At 36.9% G+C, this 24607-nt stretch overlaps 4 protein-coding genes and 1 long non-coding RNA gene across 18 annotated transcripts; 2 read left to right on the top strand and 3 right to left on the bottom strand.

The window, feature by feature from the left end:
• Nucleotides 1-694: 694 nt before the first annotated feature.
• LOC148915501 (uncharacterized) lies at nucleotides 695-4428 on the bottom strand. 10 transcript variants are annotated; one of them, XR_016122129.1, is made up of 9 exons: nucleotides 3985-4428; nucleotides 3846-3891; nucleotides 2671-3527; nucleotides 2450-2581; nucleotides 2170-2346; nucleotides 1916-2041; nucleotides 1764-1826; nucleotides 1095-1631; nucleotides 695-917 (listed from the first exon to the last, which is right to left on the bottom strand). XR_016122129.1 is itself a non-coding variant. In XM_089041645.1 (6 exons), exons 1-6 carry the CDS (start codon nucleotides 3523-3525, stop codon nucleotides 1464-1466), a joined length of 1521 nt encoding a protein of 506 aa, XP_088897771.1. In that variant the 5' UTR covers nucleotides 3526-4428; the 3' UTR covers nucleotides 872-1463. The 10 variants fall into 10 exon arrangements, 1 of the variants encoding a protein (XP_088897771.1); XR_016122128.1 differs by having other exon boundaries at nucleotides 2671-3891; XR_016122130.1 differs by having other exon boundaries at nucleotides 1764-1823; nucleotides 2671-4428.
• Nucleotides 4429-4582: 154 nt separating this feature from the next.
• On the bottom strand, nucleotides 4583-10028 carry LOC148915500 (octanoyltransferase LIP2p, chloroplastic-like). 3 transcript variants are annotated; one of them, XM_089041648.1, is made up of 6 exons: nucleotides 9661-10028; nucleotides 8260-8327; nucleotides 5814-6269; nucleotides 5472-5736; nucleotides 5182-5332; nucleotides 4583-4966 (listed from the first exon to the last, which is right to left on the bottom strand). In XM_089041648.1, exons 3-6 carry the CDS (start codon nucleotides 5981-5983, stop codon nucleotides 4611-4613), a joined length of 942 nt encoding a protein of 313 aa, XP_088897774.1. In that variant the 5' UTR covers nucleotides 5984-6269; nucleotides 8260-8327; nucleotides 9661-10028; the 3' UTR covers nucleotides 4583-4610. The 3 variants fall into 3 exon arrangements, with proteins under 3 accessions (XP_088897774.1, XP_088897772.1, XP_088897773.1); XM_089041646.1 differs by lacking the exon at nucleotides 8260-8327; XM_089041647.1 differs by lacking the exons at nucleotides 8260-8327; nucleotides 9661-10028 and adding an exon at nucleotides 7255-7570.
• Nucleotides 10029-10103: 75 nt separating this feature from the next.
• LOC103343210 (uncharacterized) lies at nucleotides 10104-13231 on the top strand. 3 transcript variants are annotated; one of them, XM_089041650.1, is made up of 3 exons: nucleotides 10104-11082; nucleotides 11446-11476; nucleotides 12674-13231. In XM_089041650.1, exons 1-3 carry the CDS (start codon nucleotides 10604-10606, stop codon nucleotides 12989-12991), a joined length of 828 nt encoding a protein of 275 aa, XP_088897776.1. In that variant the 5' UTR covers nucleotides 10104-10603; the 3' UTR covers nucleotides 12992-13231. The 3 variants fall into 3 exon arrangements, with proteins under 3 accessions (XP_088897776.1, XP_088897775.1, XP_016652463.2); XM_089041649.1 differs by having other exon boundaries at nucleotides 11446-11506; XM_016796977.2 differs by having other exon boundaries at nucleotides 11446-11512.
• A 1577-nt stretch (nucleotides 13232-14808) lies between these two features.
• On the bottom strand, nucleotides 14809-18407 carry LOC148915499 (uncharacterized). The gene is made up of 2 exons (XR_016122138.1): nucleotides 15979-18407; nucleotides 14809-15582 (listed from the first exon to the last, which is right to left on the bottom strand). It is a non-coding gene; the product is annotated as an uncharacterized LOC148915499 (long non-coding RNA).
• A 423-nt stretch (nucleotides 18408-18830) lies between these two features.
• LOC107881916 (uncharacterized) lies at nucleotides 18831-21328 on the top strand. The gene is made up of 3 exons (XM_089041651.1): nucleotides 18831-19703; nucleotides 20110-20185; nucleotides 20943-21328. The coding sequence occupies exons 1-3, from the start codon at nucleotides 19255-19257 to the stop codon at nucleotides 21120-21122; spliced, it is 705 nt and encodes a 234-aa protein (XP_088897777.1). The 5' UTR covers nucleotides 18831-19254; the 3' UTR covers nucleotides 21123-21328.
• Nucleotides 21329-24607: the final 3279 nt, after the last annotated feature.

Below are 24607 nucleotides of genomic sequence, written 5' to 3'. Positions count from 1 at the left end.
ATGTATCAAATGTTTTGACAGAATTGAATATCTATTGCTAGATCTCCAAGACTAAAATTTTCAAAACTCTTCAAGTTTTTTTTTTTCTCTTTACAATTTATAACAGTTGAACTTGGGTCTAACTTAGTCTTAACTCATTTTCGAACCTTTATTCTAATCTAATCCTAACTCAACCCCCGCTTTTTGTGACCAAAGTGACAAAAACTGGAGGTTCTGTTTGAAAAAAAATAAAAAAAATAAAGGTGTGATCCAAGTAATTTACTTCCGTTTATTAGACATTGTAATACTTTTGATTCCAATACAAATTCAGGCATATATATATAAGCAAGCACATTATCAAACTTCAACATATTCTTTTAATGACATTGGTTTAGTAAGCCTGTCACATTAGTTCTATTCACTATCAACCACTTGAAACTTAGGCCCCGTTTGTTTGACCGGAATAATATAGTTGGAATAGGAATGCACTTCATTTCCTCACTCTCTTGGAGTTATTTTCCTTTCTAATTTTAATACAGCCAATTAATGAAAGGGCATTTGCAGTGATTTTACATTCCAAGTAGTTCCATGGCATAGAAATACCACCCTCTGTATTTCCATTCCGGCTCTTAAGTGGAATTGACTCCGGTCAACTTAGGTAAATTCCTTAGTTATGTTTCATTCCAAATCATTCCAAAACTAGACAAACATCATATATGGATGGAATGGGACAAAATTGCTATTCTTGATCTAAAACTTTGAACTCCAAAGGATAGGATTGTTGGGTTCCATTAAAATCACCACATGCATTTTGATGTGTTACAGGGTTGGTCTTCCCCTCAACTTGAAGTAACTCTTTATAGGCATCTATTAGATATTGATGTATCCTATATCAACCCTTGTACAATGACTCTCTTTTTCCATTCCAAAATGCACTCCTGCAGTAGCAGTGTTGTCACATTACATGGTCAGTGTAATAACAGTTTTGTCACAGTATGATCAATGTAATAACAGTAATCTTTTATATGTACCAATGTGCGAATTAGTGTGCCATGTTGTTTCAGTTTATTAGTGTGCCTTGTTGTTTCAGTTTGAACATAATAAACATTTCTTACCCATCAAGTGAAAATCTCCAGTATGCTTCCCAGTCTTTGCTTGCAGATGGCATCAAGAATGTTGTAAACCCCATAGTGCCAAAGATGCAATATCAAAGTCATTTTGTTTCATGGTCTCAATGCATAACATTTTCTCTCTTTCAAGCAGTTCATAGTTATTCTGCAGGTGCCTCCTCTTCAATTTCTCTTCCTCTAGTTGTGCTTGTAGCTTTTTGTTTTGTTCTTCTTGTTGTTCAAGCTTCTTCTTTAGTTTCTTTGTTCTTTTCTGTGCAGCTTCCTTTTCACTACAGATTTTTTCAATAAATGCATTTTTTTCCATGCAGGATTGAATTGCAACCTGCATCTTATACTTGAGATCATCTGCTTTGTCTATCCAATAATCAACTGCTTCTTTGAGCTCATGGATGCGTTCATGGTAGGCTTCATTTCATCCTTGTAGTACTCTGGTATTGACCCCACCATCTCTGCAAAAATGTTTTGATACATTTTTTCTTGGCTGTCGGGTTGGGATTCAAGTTTTTGATGATGCTTCCCTAGCTGGACATTAACAGTGGTGTCAATTGTGGTCATCAATATTGTTTTAAAAGGAAAAAAAAATATATAGTTTTTTTATTTTCTTTCATAAAATAAGGGGAAAGTAGTTTGAATTTGTTTTTTGAGTTTTTATACCACTTGTTCATTCTGGTCAGTTGCAATGTCTTCATCCATGTTGTGTTCATTCATTTTTTCCTGCTGAAATAAGAAAGAAAGAATTATTGAATTAAGGTTGTTGTACTTGGATATTTGAATGTTTTATCTTGTCTAATTGCTGAAAAGTATACCTTTTGCGCATGGATTTGAGATACTGTTTCCTCTGCATCTTTTTTCGCAGTTTCACCACTGGTAAACAGTTGTTGCTGAGCAATATCATTTTCCCCTTTGCAAGTATTCTGTTTTTTACCCTTGCACTGTACAAGCATTAACAATAGAATCAAGTTAGTCAATAAGATACCTTATTCAGATTAGTAGTAATCCAGCTATAAAACTCAAATCTATGTATCAAATCTAAATATTTGTGGAGTCTAGGTTAGCGTACCCAATCATACGAAGTTAATTTGGATTCTTGATCGTGAGCCGCTTGTTTATACCTTTTATGCAGTTGTTTAAGCAATTGGTCTTGATTCTCTTCATTATCTTCGTCATCTCCACCATCATTATGCTCGATATCACTCTCTTTGTCTTCATTGTCGTCTTCATTTTCAGCAATGGTTATCTGTTTTTGTAATGGAGTCAGTAGCGACGATTGTGAATTAGTAGTGCCATAGTATATAAATAATATATATATATATATATATATATATTTGGATGATGAGTACCTTAATGTGCTCATTTTTCAAATGAGTTAGCTTCACGTTCATCTCTGGAAGGCTCCATCTCACAGCTGCCGGAGTCATGTCTTCTCTTCCAACAATAGGACTTATCAAATTACCTCTTTGACACAACCAATACTACAAACATGGTTTTCAATGTGACATGTTAATACATAAGAAGAGAAAGCGATCATAGTATTAAGAACCAATGAGATGTAGTTTCTTACCAGTATTAGAACAAGGCATCCACTGACACTTGGCTGTTTTTTCTTGTCTTTCTTGTTCTTGATTGCTTGGTCCAAACCAAAGTGCATGTAGTCCAGCACTCCCTTTGCCCAATTATATTGCTTCATATCTTTCACGGTATTTATTGTTGTCACATATGTCCAAGCTAGTGTACATCCTGAGTTGCAGAATAAGTTGCTGATGAATAACTCTAGAATTATGAACCTTGTGACATCCATTGGCCCTTGAGGTGTCTCATCCTCCATTGCTTTGTCCAGAAACCTATCAATTTCAGTCTTGGTGATCTTTTCGACTTCCATGAAGTATTTGTTCACAAAATCCAGTTTCGGTCTAGTTGATGTTGTTGTGTTTGGAAGCTGCTTGCCATGGTTCGGCAACCCAAAGATGTCAGCCACATCTTGGCTTGTAATTGCGTACTCATTGCCAGCTCCAAAGTTGAATTTTTTGGTCTCAGGGTTGTAGGTATTGATTAGTCTAAGAATGTCATAGTTAGACTTTTTGCAGTTTGTGTTTGTTAGGTAGCCCTCTCTGTAAGCACTGATTAGGTTCCAAAATGGTGTCTTGGCTAGGTGTCTGAGGGCCTGTTTGTTTGCATTAAGTCTGTCTTTTATGTTGCTCAATGTGGTCTGAAAAGTGAGCATATTGCTTTTGATTTGAACATAGTTTGGATCGTCTAGTCTTTTTGATCTTGGCTTTGGTGTTTTGGATTTTGCTTTTGTGTTGGTTGTTTTCTTAGGTTTTATGCTGGCTTTGTTTGTGGTTTTGGTTGGTGATGATGCGGCTGTTTTTGTTTCCTTGGGCCTTTTTGCGGTTGTCAAAGGTTCTTTGTCTGACATATCTGTAATTCAATGACACACATTATTTTAAATAAACAAAGTTCTACTGCTATTGCAGTGCAACAGAAGTGCAATCTCATCCCAAAGCCTAATAAGCAAAATAGGCACATCTCATGTCATCATCTAATCTAACAGAGCAGTCTCGCAGTCTCAAACTCTCAGTCTGAGAGTGGCTTCGAGGCCTTGGAGGGAAGAAACTAACTAACTAACCAGAGAGAAGAGAGCTTCCTCCTCACTCTGGTTTTAGGCCTTTGAGCTTCAGATAATATAGTCATACTGATAAATAAATAAAAATATAAAAATATAGAAAGTGGACATACCTTGAATCCTGAGGCTGTGGTGAATCTTTCTTGCAGATTCGGGTTTCTTTTACAAAACCCAAGTGTTATTGCATGTTAATAACTTGAATGGAAAAGAAACTTCAGAAAATAAGTAAATGGGTTTGAGTTCTGCTTTTACCTTTGTTTTCGAACAAGATTGTAATCTTTTTTCAAGAAATGTTGTTTGTTTTTGTGATGCTTTTGCAGTTTCCTTTCGATTTTTTGGTGTTTATGTATGTAGGTTTTCGGGTGGTTATGGAGGATATCGATGGTTAAAGAGGTGAGAGACAGAGTCTGGCAGGGTGCCTTGGGTAGCGTGTTTTTATTTATTTTGGGTTTGTTTTTTTTGTAAAAGTGGGCTGGGCTTTTTAGAGTCTTTGTTTGGATTTTTCTTCGTGAAAATTGGGTTTGGCTCTATGAATTCAGTGGCAGTGTTGTAATGTATAGGTGTTTTGAGTGTTCTTTTGTTTTTGAGAATGGGAATCGATGACTGCATCCTTGATGCACTTGCTAATACATCTGAGAATTCTTAATTGGATAGTTATAAATCGCCCCAGAACAAAGGATTATCCCAAGTTTCCATATAGGATTTAGGGGCCTGAATCTCAAGCTCCCTTTATAATACTTAGGTTATTATTAGCGCGTTTTTGGACCTCGTAGACTACGGCTTATTTAATGAATAAGCCCAACATATTTTTCTAATCCATGGGCTAATATGTGTTTCACATCAACAATGATTCAGAGATGTAAGGCTCAAGCCCTCAATTAATTAGTTTCCTCTTCCAAATGGTTTACAGGTTTCCTTTCTAATAGCTCCAACCTTGAGGTGGTTTCATGATTGATTCTAACCTGGAAAACTTCTGAAAACTCTTTGATCAAAGATTTACAAGTAATATCAAGTAGCTGGCCATCATCAGGATCAGGTAGACGTGCTCTTTCGCAGTCGGCGGATGACTGAAATTCCTTCAGCAAGCCTTTAACACTTCCAACCTGATAGTCTCGTAAACCACAGGGCACTATTGAACAAAACGGGGTTAAGTCAGTGGTGACATTCAACGCTAAGCCATGATACGTTATCCACTGTGATACTCGTATTCCAATGGCTGCCAGTTTCTGGTTTCCTGAAGAAAAGTTTGATACAAACATCAAAGGAAAATCCCAGTTTTATTTCCTCTACCAATATTCTTTTATCTTTATAAGACAACAGAATTAGGGAAATAAGAAATCACTGCTTTTAATGGAAGGTACGAGAGCAACCAAATGGCATGGCTATGAAAATATGCTAAGCTATTATTTTCAAAGGCGAAATATCATGTCTTTCATATAGGAAGCATACCATGCCAAACACCAGTGAGGCCCTCAAACCGTGATGCCTTGATACAAAATGTCTCTGAAAGAGCACGGATGATCACCTCCTCAAGTGACCTGAGGTACCAATGAAGATCCATCTTGTGATTTCGGAGATTCATAATGGGGTACATAACTATCTACAGTGCAACACACACACAAGTTAGAGAAATTGAGCCTCCAAACAATTAAGTAATATGTTCAAATTGTGATTCATTCTTCACCACCAAGGACAAACATAAAAAGTTCAAATGATGAATTCATCCATTGACATAGTACCTGACCAGGACCATGATACGTAACCTCACCGCCACGTTCGGTTCGATAAATGTCGAAAGGTGAGTCCTTGACGTCAAAATTAAGGAACTGCTCTGAACTAGCAGTCCCCAAGGTATACACAGGATGATGCTGAAGAACAAACAGCGAGTCCGAGCAATCCTCATTCCTCTGAATCAAAGTTTTTTTCTCGTTAACTATGCTCTTCTGCCAAGCCCACGCCTGACCATATGGAACCTGCTGCTCGTACAGATTGAAGCACTCACACCTGCACAATTCTAAGTTGATCCTGTACGTTGCACGGGACAATATGTGCATGTAAAAATACTTGACTAGGAAACTTACTCGTTTCTTGGCTCGAAGGTTAAAGAGGTCGACTGCGGAATTTTAACATTTGAGACTCTATTTGATCTTGATAAGATCCGCTGGGAGATAGATCGAGGAGGTTTATGTTGATGCTTGCAGATTGGGTATGTTGGGATTGAGGCGACACAATGAGTTGCCGTGAGAGTCATATTTTATGATCCTTGTAATTTGGTGATAGCCCTTACTTCATGTTTGGTGAGCTGGCCTAGACTGGCATGGATTCGGCTTCGAGTATTGGACTGGGCTGGCTTGGACTGGCCTGGGTTTGAGTCTTCTCAGTTGTTTGGTACAGCACTGAGCTGGCCTGGACTTAAATCTTTTACCTTTTTATTAATGTTTAGTATATTTTATCACCAGCTTCAATGACTCAATGAGAAGATCAGCTCTTGATTTGCTTGCCTTTCAAATGACAGGTCTCACACCAGGAAGCTTAGGCTTCCATAAAGAAAGATATGTACATCAATGGAAAGTAACAAAAAAAAACCCAGAGATTATTCATTCATATGTTGCTGTATTGCATCCAAGAACACAAATTTTTCAAAAGTAATAAAAATAAAGAAACATGAATGTTTAAAATGGTGATCATGATTCATGACAACAAATTAACTTAAAGAGTGAAAGGTTCAATACCATTAACATATTGGGTAAAATTTTATCAGGTAACTCAGATGAAGCATGGACATTCACATTATTAAGGCTAGATAATAGAAATTAGCAATTATCTGACTGAACTCAATGGAGCTACTAGCACATTCCCAACAATCAGATGCATTCCTTCCCAAAATTAAATCTATACAGCACTGGTTTACTACAAGCCATTAAAAACAGTTTAATTGGTACACAGAAGGTGATATTGTCAAACACACTTGATGCACATTATATGAGCAAAAGACCCAATTGCACAAGACTTGGAAAGAGCCTCAAATGCACAAGACCAAGACTCAGCCTCAGCCTATACAATCATACTCTCCCAGAAGACACAAATGCCCAAAACCATGAAATTTCCCCAAAACCGTTCAACCTTCCAATGCATACCCAATAGAGAAAAAACTACCCAAAACAGAAACTACAACTTAACCCAATATTTTTGCCAATTATATTGACAAATTCCAAGTCAAAAAGGAAGAAAATTTCAGATCAGAGGAGGAAAAAGAACAGAGAACTGAAGAAGGCGATAATAAGAAAACACAGTTGTCTTGTGCTGTTTTTGAATTGTGAGAACTTAGTAGAATCAAACATGGAATTCTCAAAACTTAAATCAAACAGGCCCACAACAACCAACGAGTTAGATTCAGAAAAAAGTTTTAGAAAGTAAACTGAGAAGCAGCCAAATCAACGGGAGTTCAAATGTTAGAATTAAACATGGAAATCGAGAAAAAGCAAATTCGAATGGATAAGAAAATGGAGAAAAAGAAGCTACCTTGCAACAATGGCTAAAATCACAGCAGACACGGAGGGGCGTTGAAACCATGGTGGAGAAAGCAAATAAGACAGAGATTCAGACAAGAGAAGCTCGCTCAAACTAGAGACGAAAGCAAAGGAGGCTGAGGGAGAGAAAAGCCCACGTCGATGCCAGCCCACCAAACAGGCCTCAAGGGATTGAGAATGGGAGTAGGAAAGGCAATGAAATGGAATTAAACAAAGAATAGAATCGAGTACATAGTTTGGTTGGGAATTAGGATGGAATGGAATTAGTTCCATTGTTTGCTTTTGCATTTGTAATGGGATGTAATAAACTGCAAAATAAAAGTAAATAGGAAGAAGTACAAAACAAAATCATACAATTATAAAAAGAATTGAAAGAGTTTAAAAACAAGGAAAAATCAATAAGTTATAAGCAAGTAATTGTGGATGTGGATCATAGTTTAAAAATAAAAAAAGTAAATCCTATCAAATATGCTTGTGTTAAGAGGGACGGATCCTTGGCCTACTACTAGCAGCATAGATATTGTCCCCAACTTAACCACCTGTTTAGCAGGCGTTGGGTTTTATACAGAAGGCCTCGATGTTATTAGGAATCATTTATTATATGAGACTTTTTATTTTGTTAAGTTTCCGATGTGAGACTTGTGTATTCTTCAACAGCTTGTACAATTTATTACTGACTCCAACTTCCAACAAAGATGAAGAAACAATGTATGGGAAATTAAATAATGGCATAATATTCAACAAATTAAACGAGGTCAAATTTATAGCATAAACCACCAAACAGTATTTGAGCTTCCACTGCCTAGTCTTTTTGAGAATATTTAAGTTTCCACAACTGTTAAATTTTTGTTTTCTTCTAGAAACAGTTCCTGGGAAATATCTTCTGTTATGTACATTGTACTTCAAATAAATTGTCATCTAGAACTAATTTGCAAGAAAAACAAGAATCTAGTGAGGTTGAACCAACTACAATATAACCAAGAAACATAATACATACTCAATTGTAGGGACGGAGCCAGGATTTGAAAATACAATGGGCTGAATCTCTAAGCTTTTCTTTTTACCCTGAATGAAAAGATTTGTGTTTGTTTTTGTGGGCGGGGGATTGATATTTTCCAGATTTACAGAACATATTGAAAGCATACAAATGAACCAAATTCAGAGGATTCTAAGCAAATGGAAGCACTTAAAACTTGCAAGACACAAAATGAAATGAAAAAACAAAAAGAGAGAGAAGTAAAGCAAATCTTAGTGTCTCTGATTGAGCTACTCAGTAATAAACATGCCAAAGGAACATCATCTCAATTTAAATTCAAGTTCAAGACTCTCTTGTGCATTTCTAGATCGTTTTGTTTATCCTTTTAATTGTTGAAAATTTGCCAATTTGTTGCCTGTTTCTATGTACTTCTTGCTTTCAAATTAGGTTGCCATAGTACATGTAACGGTGAATCACAATCTTCTAATAGTTGTTTCTACCCAATTAGTGTTTTTATTCAGTTATTTTTAGGTGAGATACAGCTGCTTTAGAACATCAATTTTTTCTCACTAACCACCAATTCGTGTTTGTGAAGCAGCTCTAATTATTCCATAAGCTAAAATCTTAATTGTATGTCCATGAGCATAAATTCCATAAGAAAACAAACAAACCCCTTCATAATCCACATCCAAATCAGATGTGAATTTGAGAAAATAGAGGAACCAAATCTAATCATTCCCAAAACCAATAAACCGCAATGAAAAACTTGAGGAGCTGATGGACAAAATAATAATAATAATACTAATCAAACAACACCTTAAATTATACCCCAAAATAAAACCGGAGAAATAAAATGTTGATTTAAAAAATCTGCAACTAAAAGAAGATTAGACAATTACCCTCCTATGTTTTTGTGGGGTCAGTGAAGCTCTGAGGCTTATAAGAAGCATAATTGAAATTAGAAAATGAGAAGAACTAGGAGAGTGAACGGCACACGGGACAGAGAAGGTTGGCAGAGCTGAAAGGCTATAGGCTCTAGGCTATAGGCCACCCAGTCTTGTGATTTCCGTCCCAGACAGACAAGTCAGTGAACACTCAACAGGGAGATGAACCAAGAAAAACAAACCCTCCTATGTTTGCACATCAAAAGTAAATGCAAAATAGAAACTTAAACAAGCACACAAGTGAGCAATGGAGACACGAGAGAGCCTGAGACTGGTTTCTAAACCAACAAATATTAAGACGATAAATTTGGGTGCTTGAAAATTGATGGGGAGACTCAGAAAATGGAAGAATCAAATCAAATCAATAGACCCAGGACATAAAATGCAACCAAATCATTGCAATGTAAGAGTATCTATTCAATACCAAAACAAAGACCATATGCTGGAATAAACACAGAAACAAAATACATTTATTCACCTTTTCCGTTTGGAGTGATCGATGGTGGAGGATGTTGGGAATCGGGGAATCGGAGAATGGGAATGATGAGAGAGAGTTGGTCTCGATTTGTGCTCGCTCTGCGATTCTGCGAATGGGTTGGCGAAGAGAGCTGGAGGTCGTGGACTGTGGAGGCGTCGGCCGAGAGAAAGAGAGACCAAGCGAGCGACTGAGAGACGGGGGGAAATACGTATTTATCCTTGCTGGGGCAATTACTGTTTGTGAAAATTCCAAACACACTAACACGCACGTCGCTTTCAAAGAAAGTGATTTTCCCATAAATAATCAATGCCAAAATGGCACGAAAAGCCGGTCAGCCATGGCTGCACGGCACCACATATTGAACCAGTTCGTCAAAACACTCTCTTCTTCTGCTATTGTGTCTCTCTAAACTGGGCTCCACAAAGATGAATTGCAGCTCTCAGAATTTTAATATGGGACTACAAGCTTTGCTTTCTTCAAGTCTCCACCTTTACCTTCGCCATACGTTCTTTGATTCTTTTCCTTCAAGTCTCCACCTTTACTTTGCGGTATTTGACAGCTCATCGTTGTATTAATATTAATTACAAGTAGGTAGCTGGTGCGGGTTTGTGTTCCTAAGGCCTGGAACTTGTAGCTGCAGTCTCCACAAGTCAAGCTAATATTTCCGGCTTTTACACTTCCAACATTAATTGTTAACAGAGGATCCGTCTCAGAAAGTTCCTTTCTTTTTCTATATAAATTCCTTTCTCCACAAGGCTAACGTTCAGTAACCAAACAGAGGTATTTATGTCTCAAAGAAAAGCACTTGCTTATTAGCTATGGAAATTGAGAGAGCAACAACTGGATTACTGGTTTGCAAATACTCGTCGTGGAGATCAGTCTTCTTCTGAGCCATCTTTAGCACCTAGTAGTAATCTTTACAAACCCTCCTTGAGTTTCAGGGATGAGGGCTACTTCAGAATCAGCAGAGTGGATATTTTTAGCCACTAGCCTTGGCCTAGAGATCTTGTCAGCTGCTTGTGATCAGGCTTCCTCCCCAAGAACACCCCACTATGCCCTATCTGGGATGCTGTTATCTATTGCAGCTCTGCTCATTTCCATCTGGGAGCTAATTTACAGAGGTAAAAAGGAAAGAGTTGTGTTGAGGAGATGGGGAATGCTCTGGTGGTTTTATCATACACCACCTCCTCCACATACGCCTTTTGGTACTCTTCCTGACATTTATGGACTAGTTGCTGGCATCTCACAGTGCATTTGCTCTATAGTTCAGTATGTTTACTGCCTTCGACATGCTAATAGTCCTTTCAAAGCATCCCTTTTGCCTGCCATATTTCTTATGTGTTTAGGTGGTTCAAAACTATGTAATAACCGACTGAACGCGAATACCACTGATAACAAGAACTCGTGGGAAAATTCTTCAAGGTAAGCACGAATTAAACTGCTTATCGGCTGCTTAATTAATTTGCATAATCTTTTTGCAGCTTTTTAGTCTTATTTATTTAGTTTTGAAAGGAGACGAGATGGAAATTTTAAGAAATAATTCAGGGGAATTTTAATGGATATCATATCACATGAGAATTCTACTTTATTTCAATCAGCACAAAATGTAAAGACTAAAGTGTGAGGGGATGGAGAGAGAGAGAGTGGCTAATTAAGCTAGCTCTCTATCTCTAAAAAACAAGAGAGTCATAAAAGATTGCTTTCTTTTCTCTATTTGCTTTTTCATCTATATGCATGGCTTCCATCCACTAATAGAAAATATTCTCTCAATCTGTTGGTTTGTAGCACGGAAGAAACTTCGTGGCATGCAATCAAGGTAGATCTACCATTTCTTTATGATCAGGAGGTAGAGGTACCAATTTAATTATGATTTAAAGTAAATTATTTCCAAAACATACATATAAATATATATGCACATATATAACCTTGAAAGATTAATTTAAAAGTTGTCATTTGTATATATATCATGGGAATAACTGAACAAAATAAAGGAAATTATATTTCCATCTTTCTCTGGATAGTAAAGTGAAATTTATCCTTTTATTTATTTATCGTATTTGTATGTATATCATATATATATATATATATATATATATATATATATATAGAAGTTTATTGAGGATCCTCAAATAAGCTTATTTGAGGACACCCATTATAGGCCCACTCCGGATTGTATTTCACTAATCCAAACCGTCTATTTTGTAGATACTCATTCAAAGATCATCTCTACAAAAATCACTTGAATCCGATATCATTTGACCACCAATTGAGTTGTTGAAATTTTAGTACTTTCTTGAAGACTGTGTTCATTGATTTTGTAAGACACAATTGGATGTCAAAACGGTTTTCGATTTGTCTAATTTTTTATAAAGATGATCTATGAATGAAGACCTAAAAAATAAATGGTTTGGATCATTAGAAAAAATTATAGGGTGCCCTAATGGACGTCCCTCAAATAAAATTATTTGAGGATCCTCAATAGAAGGGGATAGTAAAGTGAAATTTATCCTTTTATTTATTTATCGTATTTGTATGTATTTCATATATATATATATATATATATCTCTCTCTCTCTTTTGTTTCGGGAGGACATGATGTATCCAAAAGGCTTAAGTTATGAAGTCCCATATGAAGATGATGAAGTCCCATATGTATCACAGAATGTCAATTTGGAGCTCACTTTGGGATGGCCACATTGGGATTGAATACAATAAAGAAAAATTAGGTATTAGACATAATGACTAATTAGGATTTGAGACATAATATTTTTTGTTTGGTTTTAATATCTATGAATGAAATTTTGTTTTGAATTAGGCTAAAGAGGAGGCCCATATATGAAATTTATATATATATATATATATATATAAAATCATTGACTGTTAATATATATATTGCGTAACTGACAAAATACCACAAAAATAAGATTGGTGATGTGGTTTGTGAACAAGGCTTTCCTCCTTTGAGGGTCAAGGTTTAAGTCTTTTCATGCACACTAAATTTCTTACCTTTTTAGGTTGAAGGCAACATAGAGCAGCATCAGCTGCAAGAGCAGCGGAGGCAACCGCAGGAGCAGCAGCAGCTGCTGGAGATGTGGCTGCAGGAGCAGCATGAGCAGTATGAGCAGTATGAGCAGCAAAAGCAGCGGCGGCGGCGAGAGCTGCAGCAACTACAGGAGCAGCAGGAGCGGCTGCAGGAGCTGCAACGGCGGCTGGAGCTGGAGCAGGAGCAGGAGCAGCAGAAGTTCCTGCAACATCGGCGAGTAGCAGAGCAGGAGCAGGAGCAGGAGCAGCATAAGTTCCTGCGACGTCGGCAAGTAGTGAAGGCGGATTGAAGGAGGTGGACATGCCTCCAAGAAAAGCGAACTCAAACTTGTGTATAATTTTGTCTCTTACGAACTTACTATATTTCTAAAAATATAATGCTATGAATGCTATAAAAACTACTATTGGATGACAATTGGATGAATGAAATGTTATAGGATCTTCTCTATTTATAGGCAACAAGACCTCTGTTTAGAAAAGATGTGACTGAAAAATATCAACAAATGTGTCTTTTCATGTTGCAACCATAAGCTAAGAAGTGCAATGTTTCATTTATTATGAAACAATGCAACTTAAGCCAAGAAGTGTAATGTTTCAATTTCTATGAAATAATGCAACTTTTCATATATGAAACAATGCAACTCAAGCCAAGATGCAATGTTTTAATTTCTATGAAATGATACAACTTTTCATATATGAAACAATGCAACTTATCACATAAATTATTATTATTTTACAAACAAAATAAATAATACTTTATTTTTCCTCGGTTAAGAACATGACTATTCCCAATAGATACATACCAATTCATAAAAGTCATGTACTTAAAATCACAAGTCCCACAATTTAATTTTCATTCAATTATTAAAAAATTAAATATAAATATTATAATTTTCTAACAGCATGACTTCGAAGTAGTGGCATCTACTTCCTATTATTAATTGAATCTATTAATTACTTTTAATTCATTATTATATTATGTCTATGAATGGAATAAATTGAAATAAAAAATTCAACTTAGTTTCTTACTGAATAATGTGAGTTGTACAAGTTCTTCTGTCATGTCATGTTTGTCCACACCCATGGCGATGACATTTACTCTTATTCATTGCTTTCTGTTTTGCTCTCTTCAATCTTTTACCACAGCCCTTCGCCCTTACTTGAAGCGGGTCATTCAAATGTGGTGAAAGATAACTACTAGTTGCATTTTCATTATTGCCTCCACATATATTGTTACTACGACACACCACAAAATTTATCTTTTCTCGCATACCTTCAAAACTTTCTAGTAGAACTTTACTTGCCTCTTGAGATACCAAGGCACCATCAATAAGTTCAAAAGCAAGTTTAGACAATCTTGTTTGCCTCATTAATAATGAATTATCACCACTTTCAGTAGTAATTTGCCTTCCACCCTCTTCCACAACTATATCAAATTTTGGGCACTTGTCCACCTCTTTAATATATATTTATTTGACAAATACCCAATTTGTCTCATTTTCATGTATGCCAACACATGCCTGCATAAGATCCTTCAAATTCAAATTTCATACATATACATGAAGCATAGTTTGCAACTTTCTCAACCATGACTTCTCGCACCTTCAACTTGAAGCTACCATCTTTTTTCCTCTCCATTACCTTATAAAAGCATAAATTGTCATCCTCTCTTGCAAGTTGAAGTACACATGCCAAACATTTCCACAACTCTTTTTGAAACTTGTAGAAAATTTTACAAGTATAAATGACAGCCATTTGCTTCTCCATTATCAATGGAGATTTCAACATAGGCTGCTCATTGACATCAACATAATCAATAATTATCTCTTCATGACGTTGCTGGGCAAGCGCTCTATTAAACCGTAGTATGAAATCCATTAAAGAATTTCTTTTTTGAAATATAGAGCTTGAAAAATGTATGAACACCCTCTACTCGTTGGCTACTTGACATTCTTATTGAAAAAGAATATCTTTCACATATGTTGGCACCCATCTTGAACGTATTCTATAGATTGAAGATAGCCACTCATCATCATTTGGTTTACCTTGTGGACCACATCCATCCACTTTGACTCAAATTCTTCCTTCGTGTATGATTCCCACAACCAAAAAGAATAGTTTGACCATGGTTATTAACCCCTACCAATGGGGCAAATACCATACCATATCGATTAGTATTGTAAGTGGTATCAAATACAACCACATCACCATAAAACTTATAAGCTCCTCTAGATATTGGATCAGCCCAAAAACAATGTTTAAGCCTATCATCATCGTTAGCCTCTATCATGAAAAAGAATGATTCATTTTTTGCTTGCTCACCAATAAAATGCTCACTCAACATTTGTGCATCATGCCCCTTCATCTTTCTCTGCAATTGTCTTTTGTAGTTATATAAATCTTTCTTTGTATATCCAATGTTTTGCATCCCTCCTGCTTGCACTTCAAGAAGACTAAATTGTTGATGTGTTGGGATATTAACATCACCAAATTGTTGATTTGTTCCTTCTCTTACCTTCAAAAACGCAATCTTAGCCTTACACCCACTTCGTACTACACCTCGCCGCCTTTCACTTCCATTAGAAACTTCTTTGGAATATACTCCCTCTTTGTAGCACACATATTCTTTTCTCAAGATCTCATCAGAAGTTTTACTCCTTTGCTGACAATAACTTCGAACACTGAATCCCGCTTGTTTTGCATAGTTGTTATAGAAGTTATAGGCATCCTCAAGTGATTCAAACTCTTGACCAATTTTTGGTACATGCTGATCTTCTACTTGAGGATTGAAAAATAAATCTGAATTATTTTCATTAGTATCTTCCATAAATTCATATGTCCCGAGTCCTTCTTGTGGGCTTCCCCATCTCTAAAGTTTCATCTATTAAAGCAAAAAATAACAAAAATATTGGTCAATGGGACATTGGTAAACAATAGCAAAGAATAATGTAGCAATGCTTAAACCAAAAGCCAAACTCATAAGTGCATATGAAACCTGAATTAGATAAACTTTCAACCAGAAAATGAAATAGAATAACTTAGCCAAAACCATACAAAAAACAAAGACCAATTAGTAGCCAAATCCATATAACCCATACATCAGTGCTTTCTGTTTTTCCAATTCCAACCTTCGTGATTTCCAACGAAACCCAAATCTTATTAGTAAACAATCCCATGCCATAAGAAAATCAGAAAACTTTGTATAAGCAAAATGGAAAATACCCATATATCATTAAGCAAAATAAATAAATAAATAAATAAATAAAAATATTCTAACCTGGAGGAGCATCTATGATATTGCCAGGGATGAGAGCACACTGAAGAGAAGGTGTTGAAAAGAAGAAATAAAAATATTATAACCCATAGGAGCAGCCGTGATATTGGCAGGGATGAAAGCACAGAGAAGAGAAGGTGTTGTGGTGGAAGAAGGAAACAGAGGTTAGTAGATTGGAGGTGTAAGCGCGGGAAATTTTGGCTATTGCCAAAAGACTGAAAAGCTCTGATAGAAATAGATGTTCTCAATGAAGTTTTAAATCTACAACGTACAAGGAATCTAATGGTCACAAATAGAAGTCCGCATCCACTCCGCACACTTGGACTTTGCAATAGAGAAAGTCATAGTATACAATATTATAATGTAAATATCATGGCAGGAATAGATTTATTCTCTCTTTAGCGGGCACATGGGTAAAGCTGAGTCCAGCTCCCCTCCTAATAGTTTTAAAATGATACATATTCCAACTGTGGGGAGCCATATATATCTTGGATTTTATAACTGGCTTGGTGCGGTTCATGTTATTGACTCAGAGTATTTGTAGACCCAAACATGGTTTGCCAAATTATCACATGATGGATTTTATTAGATAATTTGATAACATCATAACGTGGCAATGAGATACGATATTTTATTGTGAAATAACAAAAGTTGGAAAAAAGAGATTCTTATCTCTTTCGTTAGTCTGCGTCTCAGGAAAGACGATGGGGGCGCACACAGCCCGTGTCCTTGCCGCCAGTGTATGAGCCTGGCAGCGGCATGCGTCGTATGAGCCGATGTGGACTGCGAGAGCGTTGGAGCCCATGGAGTGACGCCCTCACTTCAAAATGGTGACAACAGCGAAGTGGTGCATGTATACATAGTGGCAAGTTCTCTGGCGTGCCAAAGTTTAAGCGGTGATGGAGGTACCTCGCTGACTTTACTGGCTCAAGTGACTTCGCCATGGAGATGTGGTAACGAAAGATGCAAGTCAACGAGCTCGGATGGCAGCCACCAGGAGTTTTTCAGGAGCAACTCTCCATAGCTCCATCCCTAGTGTGGCACGACCACTCCCCAGAGCCGATCTAATTTTCGCCTGCTGTTCTTAATTTTCAGAGGAGAGACACATAGGTGTCTTGAGCACACTTCGCCAAGGGGCTGGGCCAATGAATATAGCTCAGTATGATAAAGGAAAACGAGACCTTTTGTCTACTTTTCCTGTAGACGGCGCCAACTATTAACAGGTGATTTAGCACGGGCCCTAGAGGATATATGGACAATCACACACATTATACAGATTTAGCGTGGTTCACACATGAATCGGGTTACATTCACTGTAGAGCTTGGTATTTATATTTCACTACGAAGGACTATTACAATATACATGGAGAACCTGTAGGAGGTCTCTCATAAGCCCCTGTCAATGGGAGTTGGGCCTCTTACATTATACAGGAAGAAGAGGGGAGCCATGCGTGCCCCTTGTTTAATGGGCAGCTTGGGTTGGTCACCTGAGGCACAGGAAAGAGGCCAATCTTGGTACTTGCGGCGTGTGGGAGACCAACTTAAGTGGTCCACTTGCTTAGGCATGTTAGGCCAGCTAGAAGGAGGCGTGGGCCTTTCTTTAAGTGCATGGGTTTCTTGCCTTGTCAGATGATAGGGACTATGATACTTAACCCGCGTGGGAGGCCAGTATATTGGAGAAAGCACGCGAGGCCAATGATGGTATCAACAGAATTAATGCATGTTATAAAAGCAAAAGACCCAATTGCACAAGACTTGGAAAGAGCCTCGAATGCACAAGACAGCCTCAGCCTATACAATCAAACTCTCCCAGAATGCCCAATTGTCCAAAGCCATGAAATTTCCTCAAAACCATTTAACCTTCCAGTGCATACCCAATAAGAGAAGAAACAACCCAAAACAGAAACTTCAACGAAACCCAATATTTGTGACTAATTATATTGACAAATTCCACGTAAAAAAGGAAGAAAACTTCAGATCAGAGGATAAAAAAGAAGAAGAAAGAACTGAAGAAAGCGAGAATAAGAAAACGCAGTCGTCTTGTGCGGTTTTTGAATTGTGAAAACTTAATAGAATCAAATATGGAAACCCCAAAAGTGAAATCAAACATGGAAATCGAGAAAAATCAAATTCGAATGGATAAGAAAATGGAGAAAAAGAAGAGCTACCTTGCAACAAGAGAGAGATTCAAGACGAAAGCGAAGGAGGCTGAGGGAGAGAAAAGCCCACCAAACAGGCCTTAAGGGATTGAGAATGGGAGTAGGAAAGGCAATGAAATGGAATTAAACGAAGAATAGAATCCAGCACATAGTTTGGTTGGGAATTAGGATGGAATGGAATTAGTTCCACTGTTTGCTTTTGCATTTGTAATCGGATGTAATAAACTGTAAAATAAAAGTAAATAGGAAAAAGCAGTTCTCTTTTTGAGAATATTTAAGTTTCCACAACTGTTAAATTTTTGTTTTCTTCTAAAAACAGTTTCTGGAAAATATATTCTGTTATGTAGATTGTACTTTAAAAAAATTGTCATCTAGAACTAATTTGCAAGATAGATGGACGCGTTCGCGGCTTCCGTTTGGCCCGGCGTCTTTCGCGAGTGGAAAGCGTAGTTTGAGTCAACAGTTCTCATATGAACATGGGGCGGGTCCCATATGGGGTTGCTGCTTGGAGGGGCCCACTCCAAGCGTTTGTTTGTTAGTTTGTTATACTAAATCGTTTGTTTCTTAGTCTTAGTTAACTCTCTATAACTTCTCTTATGCAGCTGTATTTGACAGCTCACCGTTGCATTTTATTTTAATATAAAGCTTGTACAAACCGTGTGGAAGATATCATTATAAAGTACATGAATATAAAAAAAATTGAGAGAGTGAAGACAACATATTGAAGTTCATAGCACCACACTGCGATTTTCCAAGAAACTCTCTCCTTTCCATTATTGCCTTTACTAGAACCTCTTCTGCAATAATCCCATAACACTATAGCAGCTTCTTCTCATTGTTTTGAGTTCAGGTGGGATGGAAATCAGATAATTGAAGAAAGAAAGCATAGGATCCATCTTGGAAAGTTCCTTTCTTTTTCTATGTAAATTCCTCCGTTTTCTCAGTAACCAGACAGAGGTATTTATGTCTCAAAGAAAAGCACTTGCTTATTAGCTGTGGAAATTGAGAGAGCAACAACTGGTTTCCTGGTTTGCAAATACTCGTCGTGGAGATCAGTCTTCTTCTGACCCATCTTTAACACCTAGTAGTAATCTTTACAGACCCTCCTTGAGTTCCAGGGATGACGGCTACTTCAAAATCAGCAGAGTGGATATTTTTAGCCACTAACCTTGGCCTAGAGATCTTGTCAGCTGCTTGTGATCAGGCTTCCTCCCCAAGAAGACCCCACTATGCACTATTTGGGATGCTGTTGGCTATTGCAGCTCTGCTCATTTCCATTGGGGAGCTAATTTACAGAGGTAAAAAGGAAAGAGTTGTGTTCAGGAGCCGGGGAATGCTCATGTGGTTTTATCATCCACCAATTCCTCCATATACGCCTTTTGGTACTCTTCCTGACATTTATGGACTCGTTGCTGGCATGTCACAGTGCATTTGCTCTATAGTTCAGTATGTTTACTGCCTTCGGCATGCTGATAGTCCTTTCAAAGCATCCCTTTTGCCTGCCATATTTCTTATCTGTTTAGTTGGTTCAAGACTAAGTAATAACCGTATGAACGCCAATACTTCAAGGTAAACACGAATTACACTGCTCATCTGCTGCTTAATTAATTTGCATATTAAATCGTTTTGCAGCTTTTTAGTATGAGATAAGACAAAAGGAAAGCTTCTTCTTATTTATTTATTTATTTATTTATTTATTTTTGGAAGGAGACAAGATGGAAATTTTAAGAAATAATTAAGGGAGATTTTATTGGATATCATATCACATGGGAATTCTACTTTATTTCTTTAAGCACAAAATGTAAAGACTAAAGTGCGAGTGGACAGACAAAGAGTCACTAATTAAGGTAGCTCTCTATCTTTAAGAAACAAGAGAGTCGTAAAAGATTGCTTTCTTTTCTCTGCTTGCTTTTTCATATGTATGTGGCTTCCATTCCACTGATAGAAAATATTCTCTCAATCTGTTGGTTTGTAGCATGGAAGAAACTTCGTTGCATCCAATCCCAGAGCATTATGCACCTGCAAATATACCATTTCTCGATAATCAGGAGGTAAAAGTACTAATTTAATTACGATTTAAAGTAAATTATTTCCAAAACATTCATACATACATATATATATATATATAAACACATATATAATCTTGAAATATTAATTTAAAAGTTGTCATTTGTATATATATCATGGGAATAACTGAACAAAATAAAGGAAATTATGCTTCCATCTTTCTTCGGATAGTAAAGTGAAATTTACCCTTTTATTTATTCATCGTATTTGTATGCATATCATACATATATATATGTGTGTGTGTGTGTGTGTGTGTGTGTGTGTGTGTGTGTCTGTCTGTGTGCATGTGTACATATCTTTTGTTTCGGGAGGACATGATGTATCCAAAAGGCTTAAGTTATGAAGTCCCATATGAAGCCCTACGTGATGAAGATGATGAAGTCTCATATGTATCACATAATGTCAATTTGGAGCTCACTTTGGGAAGGCCACATTTGAATTGAATACAATAAAGAAAATTTAGGTATTAGACATAACAACTAATTAAGATTTGAGATAGAGTATATACTGTTTGGATTTTAATATCTAGGAATGAAATTTTGTTTTGAATTAGGCCGAAGAGGAGGCCCATATGTGAAATAATTTCTTTAAATAAAAAAAACCGTTGACTGTTAATATAAATATTGTGTAACTGACAAATTACCACGAAGAGAAGGTTGGTGAAGTGGTTTGTGAACGAGGCTTTCCTCCTTTGAGGGTCAAGGTTTGAGGCTCTTCATGCACACTAAATTTCTTATGCAGCGGCGGGAGCGAGAGCGGGAACAGCAGCAGCGGGAGCGGGGGATGGAGCTGGACCAGCTACCGGAGCTGCTGCTGTGGGAGCAGATACCAGAGCTACCGGAGCTGCAGCCGAAGCAGCTGCAGCTATCGAAGGCGCCCCTAAGGCTCCAGCGGCTTTCGCGGGTAGTGACGGCGGATTGATGGAGGTGAACATGTGGCGTGTGGCATGACTTCGAAGTAGTTACATTGTGTGTAATTTTGATATTTTTCAATGGGTAATGATTTCCCCACTCCTATTTTATCCACTTACACTCCTTTTTTAGTTATAAAAAAGGAGTGTAAGTGGATAAAATAGAAGAAATAGGAGTGGGGAAATCACCACTCTTTTCAATTACATTAATTTTCTATACTAGGATCTACTTGACTTTCACTCCTCAAAAGGAAAACTCAAATTTTTCCATAATTAAAAAACAAAATAGATTTCCTAGTTAAAACATCAAATTTGTGTAAATATTGTCAGAGATAAGAACTACATTTGTCACATAGTGGCATGTAACGAAGAAATTGACGTGGAATGTAACAAATTTAATATTTCCAGAAGGGTTAAAAAATGGAAACTTTTAAAAGATTGAGACAAAGCTAAAATAGAATAATTTATGGGTTTTATGATCCATAATCTATCATAAATGATTTTTCATCAGTTGATTTTATTATCTTCTTACCAATCAGACAAAAGAAGGGTTAAATTTTTTAAAGTTCTTTAATGCCCCTGAGAAATAAATGTACTAAAACAGATGATTCTTTAATATACGAGGGCAAAATGGTAAATACAAAATAATGAAATAAAATTTGAAGGAAATTTTTTGTATTTTCATTGCCCCTTATTCTTGTGGAGCCGCAAAGCCATGAAATTTCCTCAAAACCATTTAACGTTCCAGTGCGTAACCAATACGACAAAAAACAACCCAAAGCAAACGAGGCGGAAGCAACCAAATCAACGGAGTTCAAATGTTAGAATTAAACATGGAAATCGAGAAAAATCAAACTCGAATGGATAAGAAAATGGAGAAAAAGAAGCTACCTCGCAACAGCAGACAGAGGGGCGTTGAAACCATGGTGGAGAAAGCAAATAAGAGAGAGATTTAGAAAAGAGAAGCTCGCTCAAACTGGAGACGAAAGCAAAGGAGGCGGAGGGAGAGATATTAAATTTGGGTACTTGAAAATTGATGGGGAGAATCAGAAAATGCAAGAATCAAATCAAATGTAATACTTTTGATTCCAATGCGAAACGGATTCTCCAGAGGTTGAGCTTTCAAAGCGGGATCGTTCCAACGCGCCCGCGCCTATAAGCAAGAACATTATCAAACTTCAACAATTTTTTTTGGGCAATGATTTCCACTCCTATTTTATAAACTTACACTCCTTTTTTAGTTATAAAAAGGAGTGTAAGTTTATAAAATAGGAGTAAATCACCACTCTTTTTTTTATATATATTTTTTTAACGACATTGCTTTGGTAAACCTGTCACATTAGTCCTATTCACTATCAACCACTTGAAACTTAGGCCCTGTTTGTTTGACCGGAATAAAACAGTTGGAAAAGGAATGTACTCCGTTTCCTCACTATCTTGGAGTTATTTTCTTTTCTAATTTTAGTACGGCCAATTAATGAAAGGGCATTTGCAGTGATTTTACATTCCAAGTAGTTCCATGGCATAGAAATACCACCCTCTCTGTATTTCCAGTCCGGCTCTTAAGTGGAATTGACTCCAGTCAACTTAGGTAAATTCTTCCTTAGTTAGGTTTCATTCCAAAACTAGACAAACATCATATATGGATGGAATGGAGATGCTGGTTTTAATGAATTAAATTACAATATTAACCTGATCATCGAGAATTAATTTAATAGGCATGGCATGTTCCCCTCTCAATTTTATTTTGATGCTCATAGAGCTAGAGTCAGTCAAAGGCAGGCATGGTTTTTGTATGATTGATTGCTTCTATAGTAAGACCAATAAAACTCTAAGGACTACCTTTCTAGTCTTATTGATTGGCTCCTCAACGTTTTACCTCTTTAAAAGAGAAGAGTAATTTGGCAATAAGATGTAGAGGAGTTTGTGTTTTTCTAAAATCTAATATGAAGAGTGGTGGTTGTGTGTATAGATGTATTAGGGTTAAATATTAAGTTGGATGACTTTTTTTGTCTTTTTCACAATAATAAAACTTAACAACTTAAAGATTTAAGTATTAGATGAACAAAGAAAAGTGTGGAGTTTAAATAGAAAAACTCTTCTACCTTTTCGTATGCACGACGACTGTAAACAAGAACTCAAAAAATTTCAACTATTGAATCTTAGACATTTCTAATTGAAGGGGAAGGAAGGAATATCGAAAGAAAAAAAAAACAAGTGGAGTGAGACCTTGGTCAAACTAAATGAGGAACGTATAATTGTAGATGGCATGTATAGATCCAAACATTTAGAAAGGCAGAGTGGGTTCGCTGGGAATAATCTATTGTAGTTGCTCAAGGAAGAAATTGATTATTGTGAAGGATACACCGTATTGGGATTGCTCTGTTTCTCATGTGTTTTTCTGGATTTGTAAATATTTGTGGGTTTATAGGGAGAGATAAGAACTACTTCAGACGAAAACTTACATGTAATCCAACTAATAACACAATAACATGTGGAAAAGTTATTCTACGTGTCATTGCGTTATTGATCGAGAATAGCAAAAAATGATATCCTTGTTACATGAGTTTCACATGGTTTTCAAAGTGAACTTCTCAGATAAAGGGTGTTCTCAGAGTCAGAGGGTGGAGTGAGAACTTGACTCATACCTTGGAATGCGTTTTACTTGGGAAAACTTCATGGACAAATTTTTAAAATGGGTAATTGCAACCCGGTTTTAGTATAAATTGAAAGTTGATGTAAACCATTCGATTAGCTATTAAAGGAGCCCCCACACTTGAAAAAAAAAAAAAAAAAGTTTAGGAGGAGAGTGGCTACTATCACCACCAATGCTAGGGTGACCAGTAACTTCGAGCCGAAGGACTTACGCGTGGCACTCAACTACCAACTGCTACTAGCATGAATTTATATAGGAAATTACCTATCGAGCACCAATGAGGACTGCTGGCCTGACAATGTGACCCGAACACTAATGGGGCTACAGGCAACTGGTTTCTATCTTACTTTCTAAAAAACGAAGGCCACAAATCAATATAAACATCCAATTTGGAGATTTTTTTTATCCCTCATTTCTCATTCTCAATATATACATCCAATTTGGAGCTAGCCCAGATACATGTGTATTCATGTTTTGATTGTAGGTTTGCAGGTTTTGGATAGGGATATGAATTCATCTTCTTCTTCTTCTTCTCTTCCTTTTGCTGCCTCCTTCAAGAAAGGTATGATGTGTTTCTTAGTTTCAGAGGTGAGGACACACTAAATACTTTTAGCCTATATACCGTTTTGCTTATTGGTTTGGTCATAAGGATAAGGCTCTAGAATCTGTCCGCTAAAATAATCAGTCCGTTTGGCCCGGCGTCTTTCGCTTGTGGAAAGCGTGGTCTGAGTCAACAGTTCTCATATGAACCTGGGGCGGGTCCCATATAGGGGTTGCTGCTTGGAGAGGCCCACTCGGTCTTAGGACACGTACAACCATATGGTTCTCTTCGGACCGGGG

Source organism: Prunus mume, linkage group LG7 (genome assembly GCF_029339155.1).
Source record: "Prunus mume cultivar Tortuosa linkage group LG7, ASM2933915v1, whole genome shotgun sequence".
NCBI lineage: Eukaryota > Viridiplantae > Streptophyta > Magnoliopsida > Rosales > Rosaceae > Prunus > Prunus mume.
This window is presented reverse-complemented; position numbering and strand designations above follow the sequence as displayed.

Bases quoted from the DNA above. Each gene is read 5' to 3' on its own strand.
- LOC103343210 (XM_016796977.2), top strand. From the start codon at position 10,604: ATGAGGGCTACTTCAGAATCAGCAGAGTGGATATTTTTAGCCACTAGC. The intron at 11,083-11,445 runs GTAAGCACGAAT...GTTGGTTTGTAG, and splicing joins TCGTGGGAAAATTCTTCAAG to CACGGAAGAAACTTCGTGGC. The intron at 11,513-12,673 runs GTACCAATTTAA...TTACCTTTTTAG, and splicing joins TTTATGATCAGGAGGTAGAG to GTTGAAGGCAACATAGAGCA.
- LOC148915500 (XM_089041648.1), bottom strand. From the start codon at position 5,983: ATGACTCTCACGGCAACTCATTGTGTCGCCTCAATCCCAACATACCCA. The intron at 5,333-5,471 runs GTACTATGTCAA...GTTGCACTGTAG, and splicing joins CGTATCATGGTCCTGGTCAG to ATAGTTATGTACCCCATTAT. The intron at 4,967-5,181 runs GTATGCTTCCTA...ACTTTTCTTCAG, and splicing joins CCTCACTGGTGTTTGGCATG to GAAACCAGAAACTGGCAGCC.
- LOC107881916 (XM_089041651.1), top strand. From the start codon at position 19,255: ATGACGGCTACTTCAAAATCAGCAGAGTGGATATTTTTAGCCACTAAC. The intron at 19,704-20,109 runs GTAAACACGAAT...GTTGGTTTGTAG, and splicing joins ATGAACGCCAATACTTCAAG to CATGGAAGAAACTTCGTTGC. The intron at 20,186-20,942 runs GTAAAAGTACTA...TTTCTTATGCAG, and splicing joins CATTTCTCGATAATCAGGAG to CGGCGGGAGCGAGAGCGGGA.
- LOC148915501 (XM_089041645.1), bottom strand. From the start codon at position 3,525: ATGTCAGACAAAGAACCTTTGACAACCGCAAAAAGGCCCAAGGAAACA. The intron at 2,582-2,670 runs GTAAGAAACTAC...CCATGTTTGTAG, and splicing joins GATGCCTTGTTCTAATACTG to TATTGGTTGTGTCAAAGAGG. The intron at 2,347-2,449 runs GTACTCATCATC...TTACAAAAACAG, and splicing joins TGAAAAATGAGCACATTAAG to ATAACCATTGCTGAAAATGA.